We start from the raw sequence: 13,995 nt of genomic DNA on the forward strand, positions 1-13,995 counted from the left end.
AACTGTAATGTGTACTTGACATTTTCCCAAGGTTTCTGCTTACTACAAGTATGGGTGTGTCTCGGTATCCTAAGTGACACGGTGTGATGTGTTTCACTGGGAAGGACAATGATAGAGTTGGTCAAAAAGTGAGACAAAGTTTTCAGCCCTGTTTTTTTTCTCTGAACTCAACGTTTCAATGAAGGTCTTTTGCATGATTCCCACTTTTCCAACCACCCGTAGAAATGATTTAAAAGAAAGAGATAAAATGTTTGTGAGAACTCTCAGAAATATCAATAGACCCTTTTTTGTCAAGATTCAAAATTGTAATGAAAATTCTCAACAAAATTGCATATTTTGAAAATGTTCGGCCAGCCCTAGAAAATAGTGCCTGTTAGCGATCTAAAATACTGCATACAGTACAAAGAGCTGTACAAGAGTCACTATGTTACCGAAGAGTCTAACAGCTACCCAAACAGCAGCATCTGAGAAACCAGACTTCCTCTTGGAAAAGGAAGTAACCATGTGATAGCTATTACCAAATGCTGACTTTTTAAAGGCTATCATTGATCCATCATCCAGGAGTTTCAGTAGCATTTATTTCCCAAGCCGTCTGTTTATTTTCTGTGGGTTTTTTGGTACAACCTAAAATTACCATCTACAATAAATGGACTCTTTGAGCTTTCATTGGAACATCGTGTTACTTAATGATACTGACTTCCTTTGTAAAGCACTTTGAGCTCTACCGATGAAAAGCGCTATATAAGAGCAAGATATTATCTATTTATTTATTTAAATTCTCGGAACTCTTTCCATAAATAAATGCTTAGAGCCACGTGACAAGCAACCATGCATTCGTCTTTGAGAGATGGCCTCTATGTGTCGTCCATATGTGGGCACACATGTGTGCCATACGCCTGACTCTGGAAATTCTAACAAGTAGTGTCCATTGGCCCGCACATGTGCAGTAGATCTCCTCATGCTCCCAGTCCAAGAGCATAAGAGACAGTGCAGGCCAATGCTTCTCTAGATGCTTTTTAACACTGCGCGGCCTGAGTCAGAATCCCTGTGTCCACAGAGGTCTCCAGCTTTCTCTCTTGATAGAACTTGTAAATAGGTTGTAAATAGTTTTATTCTTCACAGCTCTTGTATTAGTATAGTTGGAGCTTTATAGTATAGTTCCTGTTTTTCCCTCTACTGGGGACTCCGTGAGCCGCGATCACCAACACTGCCTCTAGTGCTTGGGTGAGACACACATCTGTGCAAAATGCTGTATTTGTCGCTCATTTCCACCAAGAACACTCCAAGCTTGTGAGCTTTGTCCAAGGAAGCATCTTATGGAGAAGGCTGTGAGGCCCCACTCCAATCTGGGTCAGGGAGACCCACTGTAGGTCGGCCCCAATAGATGAGCAGTGCCTATCTAAGCTCTTGCTTAGGAGTGGAGTCGGCAGCTCCTAAGCCCAAAATGACTCTTCCTCCAGGACTTCTGATGAGAGTAGGGTGCACTCTCATCGTCACAAGGACAGGTCCCTGTTCAGGACTGTCCACAAGAGATGCAATCCCTCCTCAAGCATATCAAGGTTGGGTGTGCCCTCGCTCACAGGTCCTAAAGGACCGGTACCACTGAAAGCCCCCAGGCTGGAGGGTAAAGTGTGCAAGAAGAAAGATCCACTGGTTCCAATGGTGACCCCAGCTCCAAAACACAAGGACTATCATCCTCTGGTTCCATCTAGGAACATGGTTCTGGACTCCTCATCGGTACCAGCCAGTGATCAAACCTATAGCTCAATAGGACCTCAGTCTTGTACTGTCAATACTCACCAGACCACCGTCCAATCCCTTAACGACATGCTCCATGTCCCACCTGTCCATGAAAGTTGCATTTTTAGTTGCTATCACTTCATCCGGGAGGGTGAGTGAGTTGGGAGCCCTCTTGGCAGACCCTCCTTATACTGTTTTTCATAGGGAAAAGGTATCCCTTTGCCTCCATCCTAAGTTCCTTCCCAAGGTTACTTCTGAATTCCACGTCAACCAAAGTATCCACTTACCTGTCCCTTTCCCGAAACTCCGTGCTTCTGCCGAAGAGACAAGACTTCATTTCCTCGACGTCAGAGGGATGTCCCTGATGTTCTGTCTGCAAAGGACCAAACCTATCAGTAAATTACCCAGACTTTTTCTTGCCATAGCAGAAAGATCATGAGCTCAAGCCATATCCTCTCAGAGAATCTCTCAGTGGATTTCTGGGTGCATCTTGGAGTGCTACAGGTTAGCAGGCATGCCTCTTTCTGATGGAGTCACGGCACACTCCATGAGGGCACAAGCTGCCTCTCCAACATTCCCGCAGGACATTCCAATACTAGACTTATGCAGAGCAGCCACACGGTGGCAAGACATTCACGCTAATTCAGGCCTCTGCTGCGGATGCAGCAGTGGGAACTGCAGTAAGGCAATCATCTGTGCTGCCGGCTTCCTCACACCCCCCTCCAGTCTGAGCACTGCTTGTCAGTCACCCACGTGTGGAATACACATAGGGACCAGCTCTCAAAGAAGAAATGGAGGTTGCTTACCTGGAAAAGGAGGTTCTTTGAGACGTGTGGTCTCTATCTGTAGTCCACCACCTGCCCTTTTCCACTCTGCTATGGATCCTGTTGAATCCGTGGTAAGAAGAGGAACTGGAGAGGCGTCAACCCTCACTATGTCCTCTTATGTCCTTGGTCGGGAGCATGAGGAGACCTACTGTGGATATGTGGGCCAGTGGACACTGCTGATGGCTTATTAGAATTTCTGGACTCAGGCATGCATGTACACCCATGTGTGGAATACAGATAGGGACCACATATCTCGAAGAACTTCTGTTTCCTGCTGCAAACTTTGCATTCATGCACAGGCGCACAGTTGCATGTCTAATATTCACTGTTATTTAAGCATTAAGTCATATTAAACATTTTGTTACAAGCTCACATACTGTGAACCAGACGCTATGTTTTGGTGTCCAAATAACTCAGAGCAGAATCCATTTATGCTGCTCCATGGTGTGCTGCTTGAGAGTAAAGCATTGCTTAGTCCTTCATTATTGCTTAATTAAAAACATAAGATTCATCTGTGCTGATCTGCTTTTTACTCTGTTGGCGCAAGAGAAGTCAAGCCGGGTGTTACAGAAACGGGAAACGAGCACGCTTTAAACAAAATATTGCAAAGTGGTTTTTTAGTTGTTTTTTCTCACTCCTCTGCCTTGTTCTTCCCTACCAGGTTGCTTGCTTCGGGGAGAGCATCCATTCTGCCTTCCTGAAGGCAATGCTCTCTACAGGATTTAAGTTTCCACAGAAGGGCATTCTGGTTGGAATCCAGGTGAGCACCAAGAGTTTGCAAATCAGAGCAAAAAAAGGCAGACGATATGGAGACAGGGTAACTGGCACTTCACTTTCCATTCACTGGCTTTAAATGGAAGCTCTCTGCATGAGGGTCTTTCTGCAGCCACAACAGACAGTGGTGTGTGAGTATTTAGTGGGAATGAGCAGTAAAACTGTGTGTACTCATGCTAGAGGAGGATTTTTATTGGATTCCACACAGTGGGCCCGATTTCTCCCTCACCTGTGCTCACGTAGCGTCCATTGGCTTTCATGGGAGCTGTAGGGGGGTATTTCTCTGGGCAGAGTTGAGACCATGGACCCCTGCATTGGGAGACCGGGGTGGAGACGGGTCTGAGTTGCCTCACTGTGGTGGATGAAGCCCAGATCATATCTAACCAAAGATCCACCCCCAACAAGAAATCAGAATCTGCCCCCTATCCCCACAAAGTGCTCATGACTCTCAGGCATTTCTCTCTGATCCTGAGCTTTCTGTCAGATCACAGCCACACTCCGGGCCGGCTCCAGGCACCAGCGGAGGAAGCACGTGCCAGGGGCGGCACATGCTAAGGGGCGGCATTCCATTCCGTCCATTCTTGGGGCGGCACAGTCCAGGTGGCTTTTTTTTTTTTTTTTGCTTTGGGGCGGCAAAAATGGTAGAGCTGGCCCTGGCCATACTGCTGTAGAAGCCCATAAGGCAGGCATCCTGCAAGCCCATCAAGTGGAACTCTGCTAACCTGCACGCTTAATAATCTGTACAGAAAATGGCCGTCTCTGTCCCTCCGTCTCCACCAAGATTGCATGGCCAGACAGAGCTGTAGCAGAGTCTCCTAGGACGAAAGATGTGTTATTTTTGCAAAGTATATTGCAGTTCAGTATATGTGAGGGGCAGGAATCTCCTCAGGCTGAGGGCTGCTTTCTTGGCTGCCCAATAGGAGTGAAAGGGTGGCACCAATTAGCTGGTAGGGTCGGAGATCAGTATGCATGGCTACTTCCTCTCCTGCCTGCTGGGGTCTGCAGCCAGCACTCTGCCTCATGGTGCTGCTGCTATTAGCCAGCTGGAAGCATACAGCACCGGGCACCTACAGGAGGAAGCTGTGTGTAGAGGTCTGGACTCACCCCTGCAGCGCCTCCTGCTGGTTACTCCGGGGAATCAGCTCAATCCAGCCTCCGGAGCGCCCTCTGCGGCCGGTGGTCTGCCTGTCCTCTTCTGGCGCCCGTGTCCCTCCCAGGACCCGGTGCCCCTATTACTGGGATGCTGCCCCCTGGCAGTACCCCACAGATCTGGGTCTCCTCTCCCTGGGGAACCCCCACCCACTATCCCCACCTTGCCTCAGTACTAGGCCACTGCCAGTCACCAACTAGTCCCTGCTCCCTGGGGCAGACTGCAGTATAGGCCACTCATCACTGGCAAGGGGGGTTTGGACCTGCTGCCTTGGACTAGCCCTGGGCTGCCCTCTGCAACCCCCAGTACCCCTTGGCCTAATACTAGGCCGCAGCCTGGGGCTTTCCAGGCTGGAGCTCCTCAGCCTTTCCCCAGCCCTGCTCCACTACAGGTACCCTGTGTCTAGCTCCCTGCAGCCAGGCCCTTCTCTCCCTGAAGGCAGAGAGAGACTCTAGAGCTCCTGGCTCCCAGCCTCTTTATACAGGCCAGCTGAGTCCGTTTGGGGCGTGGCCCCAGCTGCAGCCACTTGCCCCGATTAGCTCAGCCTTCACACTGCCTGCTCCCTGGGCCATCTCAGGCCCTTCCAGGCAGGAGCAGGTGTCCACCCTGCTACACTGTGAAACGGGAATGGGATCAATTCAAAGCAGTGCTGTGATGCTCCCAGTCCTGCTCCTTTGTGCTCCCTGTAACCTTGATGTTGAAATACTCCCAATTAATACTACGCTGTTAAAAGATAAAGGTGCAGTAAAACCCAACTTAGTTTTCAGGTTCAAGCCTCTAGGTTAGTTACAGAAGCTTTATTTAGTAGAGGACCACTAGGTGACACTTGGAACGATACAACCAAACTTCATGCAAAAGCAAAATGATCAGTTAAGCAAACAGGCATGCAGTTACTACGTACACAAATGCTACTGTTATACTCATAGGCAAAGATGAAGTGATGTATCAATGGGTGATCAGTCCACTGACAACAGAGTAAAGTAAGCCGTATCACCCTGAAACCTAACGGTACCTTTGGATGTTAATTGGAGCTCTCTTGCAATTTAGCAAAACTACTCATTTTATTCTCCATTATAATGCTACTTAACATTAAACAGCCCTTTACCACAATTAGATGTCCGCCACCTTCTTGTTGGCTCTTGACGTTACACATTATTTAAATTAACGTCTGTACCACTGTCCTTCCCATACTATTAGTATAGATAGCATTTTAATAAAACATTCACAGTTCTCAAAAACACTCCTTAAAACCTTGCTCAGACCAGCTATAACCAAAACATAAAGGTAACATAACCCTGGGTTATGTCCTTGCTAACTCTTACTTTCCCATAACACTCTGTTTCCAACTTATCACTTTCCCACACTCCTCTACACGTAGGCTAACTTAACTTCTACTTTTTTCTTAACCCAAACCATCCTATAGACTATATCCCCAGAACCCACGGTAGGGCCCCCTCGAGGAATCTCAGATCAACCTTTTCTGGGTTTAATGGATGCACCCCTTACTGTCAGCATTCCCCCAAAGTCACTGGAAGTGGCAGCAAGTTTAAATGATGTCATTGGGGAAGTCCTTCAGTGCAAGGGCTTTTGCAGAGGGAGCTAAGGAGATATTTGCCCTGGTCCATTTACAGTTCTGGATCTGTAATGAGAATATGCATCTCAGGATAAAAAAAGGTAGCCAGGAAAAAAACAACACCCAAGTACAGTTTCTCTACACTGGGGTAATTACCATCTGCAGGAGATACTGAAGTCAAATATGCTCATAAATCTCCTCAAGGTCTTGTATGTCCCACCGATGATCAATCACATCATCCGAGACTGGAAAATTCTAGGGTCCCATAAAAACAATTGATGGACCTGTGCCATACCCCTGCTGTGCTTGTAATAAGCTTGCATCCTACATGGTTGCACAAAGTCAATAAAAAAATAATTAAAACAGCACTGGTTCTCCAGCCAGTAGGTGATTATTACAGACACTATCCCAGTAAAAGTGATTTGGGCCCAGGGGTTCAATGGTAGAAGTGAGTCCTTGGGGAGTTTGAAAGGGTTGTAGGGGAAAGTCTCTTCCTCTGCCAGCGGAGGGTGCCTAGGGGATGACTGATAACAAAGCAACATGTAAATCAACTGCACTAGTGAGAACGCAGCATCGAGCCCAACCTCCTTCTTAGACTCATCGGAATGATAAATGGATTTAAACCACAGCTGCTAATTACTACAAACATGCATTAAAGTGCTTGCTTGACATCCAGAGATAGTTTAATGTCAGACCCTGGGCTCTGCCCATGGAGAGCATGCCCTGCAGTTGGTATCTTCACAGCTAATCATTGTAGGGCTAACATTTTGAAACACCAGCTCCAGAAAGCACTGATGTATAAATTTGTGTGCCTGGTGCCAGTGCTCCAGGGGAAATAGGGAGCGGGCAGTGATTTGAGTTATATAAAGGATTAATGTGACGTCTGCACCAGCACCTGTTAATCTGAGCCAAATGGTGCTTGGGACAAAGATCTTACAAAAAAAGAAAAAAAAAACCCCAAAGAAACTTTAAAGAGCACACAAAGTGCTGTCCTGTTCTATGAGTACTGTGCAGTTGGAAAAGAAAACAACAAATCAGGGGAATACAGCCTTCTCCCGGTGCTTCGGAACAGCGTGCTTCTTAGATAACTAAACTGCAAAGTGATGTGTGTTTGAAACAATGAGAGCTATATATATATATATATATGAAGTATAGTGCCATGAGCAGACCCCATTATGAACAGGCAGGAAAAAAGGAATCCCCGTCTCTGTAAATAATGAGCCATATGAGGGTGGAGGTGGTTTATAACAGTAGGAAATGCTATTCTTATTTCATTCACATACATTAGAACAGATAACTCAAACTGACACGGTGGCAGCGTATGCTCATGTAGAAAATACAGATTCAGAAACAAACTGAATAGTATGCGTAGCCACCAAGGACTTCTCTGTGATACACACCATGATCATTCAGAACTTCATAGCAGGGTAGAGTTCCCAAAGCACGGGCCCCTGGCTCTTCACCTACAGGATGATCTCTCTTAGCTGTTGTGATGCACTCAGTTGAGCAGCTGATTCCATCCCGGAGAGGGCACTGGGACAATCACCGGTTCATTACACTATTACACAGGTGGTACATTTGATCTGCAGGGGATGTTAGGCCAGCTGAGTTGCACATAAACATTCCCTTTTGGACATTTCAGTGCTCAGTGATTAGCTGCTTCATTTGCTTTCCAGGCTGGACTTTTAGGTCCTGCAGAGCCATCAGAATATAAAAGGTAGAAAAAAGAAGCCAAATTGGTGGCAAAGTTAGCTTCCCTGAATGGGACTAGGGGACCCTTGCTTAGCATATTGAGTTTCTTCCCTCTAATACGGCTTTGTCTCATTTGTATTAACTATCCAGAGACGAGGAGAGTACATCCCTCATAGAATGGAGAAGCAAAACCAGAATGAAAAGGGATATCTTTAATAGTCCTCAAAGTTGTATCCTTCTGGCATATATTGTTCTCACTAAAGGCTCAAATGCTCAGCTAAGTTCTTGATCAAACATTGTCAATGGAACCAAAGATTTGTAATTAATGACACACAGCATCTTTGAGAAATTCCAATTGCTTCGTCCTAGTATCTCTTTCTAGTGCTAGCAGCCCTTTTAGAGAGGCCACTAGACAATGTCCGTTCCTAAGGGCTGCTAATGGAGTAGCCACCTTAAAAATAGCAAAGCGGCATTACTTCTCATTTTCCTTGCAACAAAATGCAGGATGGGTTGTCAGCCGAGTCAGGTTACAGATCATAATCATTTGTGTTGTAGAACACAGTGTAATCTGGTGTTCCACAAAACTTTACAGGTCAGACCTTCAGCTGGTCTAAATCAGTGGAGCTCCACTGAAGTTCAATGGAGCTATTCCCGTTCACAGCAGCTGAGGATCTGCTCCATTTTTTAATAATGGAGAATCTTGTGGAACATGGGGGTGGCTAGAATCCTATATTTGCCATTAAATATTTGATACAAGAATAGTTGAAAAGCTCTTTTCATTTTCCTTCCTGATTGGGCTATTCAGTGATGCCTATAGGATGGACTGCATCTGTCTTACATCTGTGCTGATAGCCCTGAAATGCTGAGAACATTAAAGGAGTGTTTTATTTTTAAATCCCAACTCTCTGAGCCTGTAGTTTCAGTGTAACCCTATATCATAGCTACCATCCTAGATCTTTAGGAGCAAAAAATGCTGTCTGCCCCACACTGGACTTAAGTGCAAAGCTCACGATCAAAGCATCAGAATCAAGATTATGTAGTTGCATACTGAGCCAGCTGTTGGTGTAAATTGAGGTAACTATTGAAGTCCCTGATTTACACCAGTTGAAGATCTGGCCCTTTACCACTAGCCAGATGTCCCAGCAGTGCAAGACGGATATTACAGGATATAAAACTTTTCCTTTAAAGAAAAGAAATAAGCGTCCCCTTCCTGCAATAAATATCTTCCAGTAACTAAATCTGCTTGTTCTTTAGTTACTCATGGTTTCTTACACAGGTACTTTCAGACAGCTTTTAAATCTGGGGCTGCTCAGATGCAAGCTGACAGATGTAATTTCTTTTTGTGGAGAGGCTGTTTTATGTGTCACAAGTGTTCAGTACAGGTTTGATAGAAGTTTATAAGATTGTTGTGAAAGCCAACACCTCTGACCAGAAGGCAGAGCAGTTCTCTGGCTGGGAAGCTGCCAATCATGTCACGTTGTATATTTGTATTCTCCAGTTAGTGAACAGAGCAGAAATGACTTTATGATGAGGTTCTTGCCAGGGTCTGTAGAGCTCAAAGGACTTGTTGACTCACTTTCTTTCTTAGAAAATATTCTTACTCTGCCCTTCATGACCTCTGCGAGGGTTAGAGCATCAGCAGTTCCAGTGCGGAAAGTGTTTTGCATAATCCTGCTTCTTTACTGGTCAGAGTCACGTTACAGCTGAGATTCAGGATGACTTTAGAGTGAAAAGGTCACACATTGCTTTTGATCTCTGCACTACTTAAACTCCCAAAGTACAGAGGCAGCATATGTCCTTACTAGAATGTTATTTCCATGTTGCCCTAAAATGCCTGATGAACGTAAAGTCAAACGCACATGTATAAAAGATGTTACGTCTTCATTTCTTCTCTATGGTTGCTGCGTTTGCAAGTGCATTATGAGAGAGACGTTCAAAGGTGCCAAGGGGATCTGGACACCCAACGTCCTTAGTTTCTAATTGAAGTGGGTGCCTAAATCCCTTAGGCGGGCTGGTGGTGTGTGTATGTGAAAAGTGTGCACACAAACAGAGACTTCCCTGGATATTGTCATATAATTGATAGTTCTCCCGGGTTTGAGACCAGGCACTGCTGTAGCTGGCTTTGAAACCAAGTGTTATAGAGCAGCCTTAAAAAGAATGGTAGCTAAAACCATAGGAGGAGACTTGTAAAGTATGTTATAAAAGTCCGGTTGTCCCGACATTTATTTTGCAGGGCCATTTAATAATTGCAGTTAAGCACTCTGGGGGGTATATTGTGTTAGCATATCGAGGTATCTTGGCTGATAGTGGGATTTGGGCTTCAGTCTCATACCAAGCAATTAATTTCTAATGTCACAATATTGCACATGTCCTCAAGTGTCTTCATAAAGGAGAATGACACAGAAAGCCATCTAGTGAGGAGGGAAAAAATGGACAAACACACACACGGCCAAACAAAGAAATATATCTCCCTCTTAACATATTCTGAAAAAGCCCCATGATGTCCGGTGAAGGGGAAAGTGCCCTGTTGCTAGATCATAGCTTTGATGCTCTCTTTTGCATTTCCTTTTCAGCATTCCTTCCGTCCCAAATTCCTTGGTGTAGCAGAGCAGCTGCATGAAGAAGGTTTCAAGGTACGTTGCTTTGGGTTTTAAAGCTGGGTTTTGATGTGAAATCTGGTCAAGGGGCAGCAGAATGACTTCTTGAGATCCTCCGAGTTGAGACGAGGACAAAGAAAAACAAGAGAAACATACCACCTACATTTTCAAAGCACAGTAAGGACTTTTAGCTGAATTGCTCTTGTTAAAGTCAATGAGAGTTCCACAACTAAAACACTGTACAATCATTAAATTGAACAAACAGGATTAATTTGCTAGAGCCAGGGGTTTTTACTTTCAAGGCTGGAAGAACTGCGGCTCCATTTTCAGCCTGCAGCGGTGATGTCATATTACAGGTCCTCCAGAGGCTTGCAGAGTTCTCCAAGAAAAAGAAGCAAGTCATATTTTCAAACACAAAAAGGGGAAGGAAAAAAAACCACCCTTTTATGGTGAAAAATCTGTATGGGGCCTTTAATATATTACAAAGGCACATCTAAGGGTGTACAAACTTGTATTGTCTTTCAATTCACTTTTAATTAGGCAAGTATGTGTCCAATGTAGAACCTGTTTTCTGGGTCATCATCACTAGAGAATATTAACATCATGACTGTAAAACATTAGACCGTATTTAATAGAAAGCCCTTAAGGAAAACTGGCAGGCAGCCGCAGGGTATTGATGGAAATATTAGATGTATTGATCTGTTTTCTATATGGCACCATTCACAGTAGTGATTTAGGAACCTAAGTCCTGTTGAAAGTCAATGGTACTTAGACTCCTAAGTGTTTTTGGCAATATTACCTGCTGTTTACTGTCACTCATCTGTCAGAAGATCATTGATAACATAAACAATGGGAAAGTTATGCTTCTGCGGGTGGGTCTCTCACAAAATGGGGCCTAATCCAATGCCCACTGAAATCTATAGGAGTCTTTCTATTGATTTCATTTGATCAGACCCAGACAGTACAATGCATGGTTACATTACAAGCATTTGTGTTATGAAGTAGGCAATAATATATTTTCCCTCTCAATGCAGCTTTACGCCACAGAAGCAACTTCCAACTGGCTCAATGCCAACAGCGTACCTACAACTCCCGTGGCCTGGCCATCCCAGGAAAGCCACACTTCCAACCTCCCCGCAATCAGGAGGTAAGAGCTTAGCCCAGTTTGTGGAGACTATGGGAGTCTTCGGCAAAAGTGAAGTTGGCGGGGGGGTGGGAGTGGGAGGGGAGGGAGAATCCTGGCCCCACTGAAGTCAGTGGCAGAACTCACATTGACTTCTTCAGGGCCAGGGTTTCACTCCAGGGCTTTATGGGTCACTGTTCTGCTGCGGAAAGACGTATTCAAATCTGCCTGTAATTGTTATGAGAAGAAAATTTACCTCTGTTTAATCAAGAAGTGTGTAATTAATAGCACCCATTTCTTATAGTATTGGAGCAATTTTACTCCAAGTCTTTCCTAGGCTCCTTGCGCCTCATTGAGGTTCATACCTCACCAAGGCACCAATATATGATTAACTTCTAGCATATGCAGCACTGTATGTCGTAGTTTTAAATGAGGACATTTGGGATCTGAACCTTTAGAGGTGCTGAGCACCTCCTGCAAACGTGAAGGGGCACTGCAGGGGCTCAGTAGTTCCCAGAATCAGGCCCTTAATGGAGTTGCACCTAGTTACATGAAGGCTGAATTTAGCCCCATGTCAGGGTCACACAGGCAAAGTGAACCCCGAGCTCCTGAGTCCCTGTGCAATGCCTTATCCACTAGCCCATCCTTCCTCAGGATGTAATAGTCAATAAAAATTACATTTTAAAGTGAATTAAAAATGCCAGTGCTATTCAGTTGAACACACATACATTCATTGAAGATTTTCAGTAAGCAAAGTATCCCTTAGTGTCTTCGGGATTGTCTTTTCAGATTGATAAAAGATGGGAACATAGACCTGGTGATTAACCTCCCCAACAGCAACACCAAGTTCGTCCATGATAATTATGTGATCCGCAGGACGGCTGTTGACAGCGGGATTGCTCTTCTCACTAACTTCCAGGTATCTCCTTCGCCGTTCTTTCTTCTCTTAGTCACGGTGGTGTCGAAAGTGCAGGGGCCATTTTGAGCTTCAGATCCAATATTTCCAGACCCCTGTTAATGTTCGACAAATGATGATGTACCTGAAATTGCAGGAAAGTGGTTGCCTGAATACATTTTCTTTACTGTGTGCTGCAGAACAAGATTTAAAAAAATGCATAGGCTGGATCCTATGTCACTGCCTAGGGCCACTGATGTCTCAATTCCATCTTTAGAGCAAATTCTCCAGTACAGGCTCATTATAACATCGGTAAAACATGCTTGGTAGCAGCTTTCTATCATAGCTGTCGAAGCTCTGAACAAGAAGTTGCCCCCTCTTTAAAAATCTCAAAGCAAATCCGGTACTATTGCAATATGTCAGTCCAAATGAATTTGATACTTACTGGGGCAGCTTCCTAATTGATAACAAAGCTTCATCTGTTAGCTGTCTGGCGTTCCTGGCGAACTACATTTCAGATATTGATAAAGGTAGGGACGCTGGCCTTCTGTTTGAAATCTATTAATTCCAACCTACCTCTGATAGGAGACAGCTGGACTCTGCTTCCCAGCAGAACATAGACCGTCTCTGCAATTATCTCTAACGATCATTAAGGGCCTATCCTACTCCCATTGGAGTCAGTGACCAAATTCCTGTTGACTTCAGTGGGAGCAAGGTCAGACCCAAAAGACGTGGGCTGGAGCTAGGGATTGGAGTGCAGAAACCTGTGCTACGATTTGAGCAAATAAAAAACAACCACAATGCCAAGCTGCATCGTCATAGACATGAGGATGCCACGTCTGCATGGGACGCAGCAGAGCACTCTCTACCTGTCTGAAAAATACTCACTGCCAACCAGAAAGAAGATCCCCCTTCAAGATTCAGTAACCGACCTGCCAACAAATTGTGTTCAGCTCTTTTATAGTAGAGTTTTAATCCCTAAAGGGAGGAAATAACCCTATTTTCTCTACAAAGTCTGGGATGAAGGAGAAAATAATATCTTGCATAAATATCAAGCCTTCCTCCTAAAGGATCCAAAAGCCTTTATAGGCTTGCAGGGTTGGCTGTCCGTTGCTCAGGATAGGCCCTGGGGTTACCTGGCATGGAGCAGTGGGCAGGATCAGGATGTAGAACTGGTCTTATTAATCAGGCCCCCTGGAAAAGGCTGCAAAATGATCGGTCTCCTCTGCTTTATATTTCCAGGTGACAAAGCTTTTTGCTGAAGCCATCAAATACTCTGGGAAAGTGGACGCTAAGAGTCTTTTCCACTACAGAAAATTAAATACCAGCAATCCACCGTAGAAGAGGCGCCACCAGCGTGAAATCCAAGTCTTCTCACACCAGGATAAAGGAGGAATCCCAGTCCTGGTTGCTGAGACCATCTGTCCAGCCCATATTTGGTTATTTACATTTATTTCCTAGGATCTGACATTTTTATCTTTGTAACTTACAAAGGAGACACAGTAACTCTCTACTAACAATTCCCAGTCAGCCTTCCCCCTCAAGATGTTTGTTGGAAAACATTATCTATTCCTTCCCTGATTGCAGCTAATATTCACTAGCTGGTAGATTGGTAGATCCAGAC

General features: G+C 44.9%; 1 protein-coding gene across 1 annotated transcript in view; it reads left to right on the forward strand.

The window, feature by feature from the left end:
- The window catches only part of CPS1 (carbamoyl-phosphate synthase 1), a 122,934-nt gene extending 109,222 nt beyond the window's left edge, over positions 1 to 13,712 (forward strand). Inside the window, exons 34-38 of the mRNA XM_065412949.1 lie at positions 3,229 to 3,327; positions 10,330 to 10,389; positions 11,388 to 11,500; positions 12,266 to 12,395; positions 13,614 to 13,712. Of these exons, the coding sequence (XP_065269021.1) occupies positions 3,229 to 3,327; positions 10,330 to 10,389; positions 11,388 to 11,500; positions 12,266 to 12,395; positions 13,614 to 13,712 (501 nt within the window). The remainder of the gene's footprint in view (positions 1 to 3,228; positions 3,328 to 10,329; positions 10,390 to 11,387; positions 11,501 to 12,265; positions 12,396 to 13,613) is intronic.
- The last annotated feature ends 283 nt before the right edge of the window (positions 13,713 to 13,995 follow it).

Source organism: Emys orbicularis, chromosome 11 (genome assembly GCF_028017835.1).
Source record: "Emys orbicularis isolate rEmyOrb1 chromosome 11, rEmyOrb1.hap1, whole genome shotgun sequence".
NCBI lineage: Eukaryota > Metazoa > Chordata > Testudines > Emydidae > Emys > Emys orbicularis.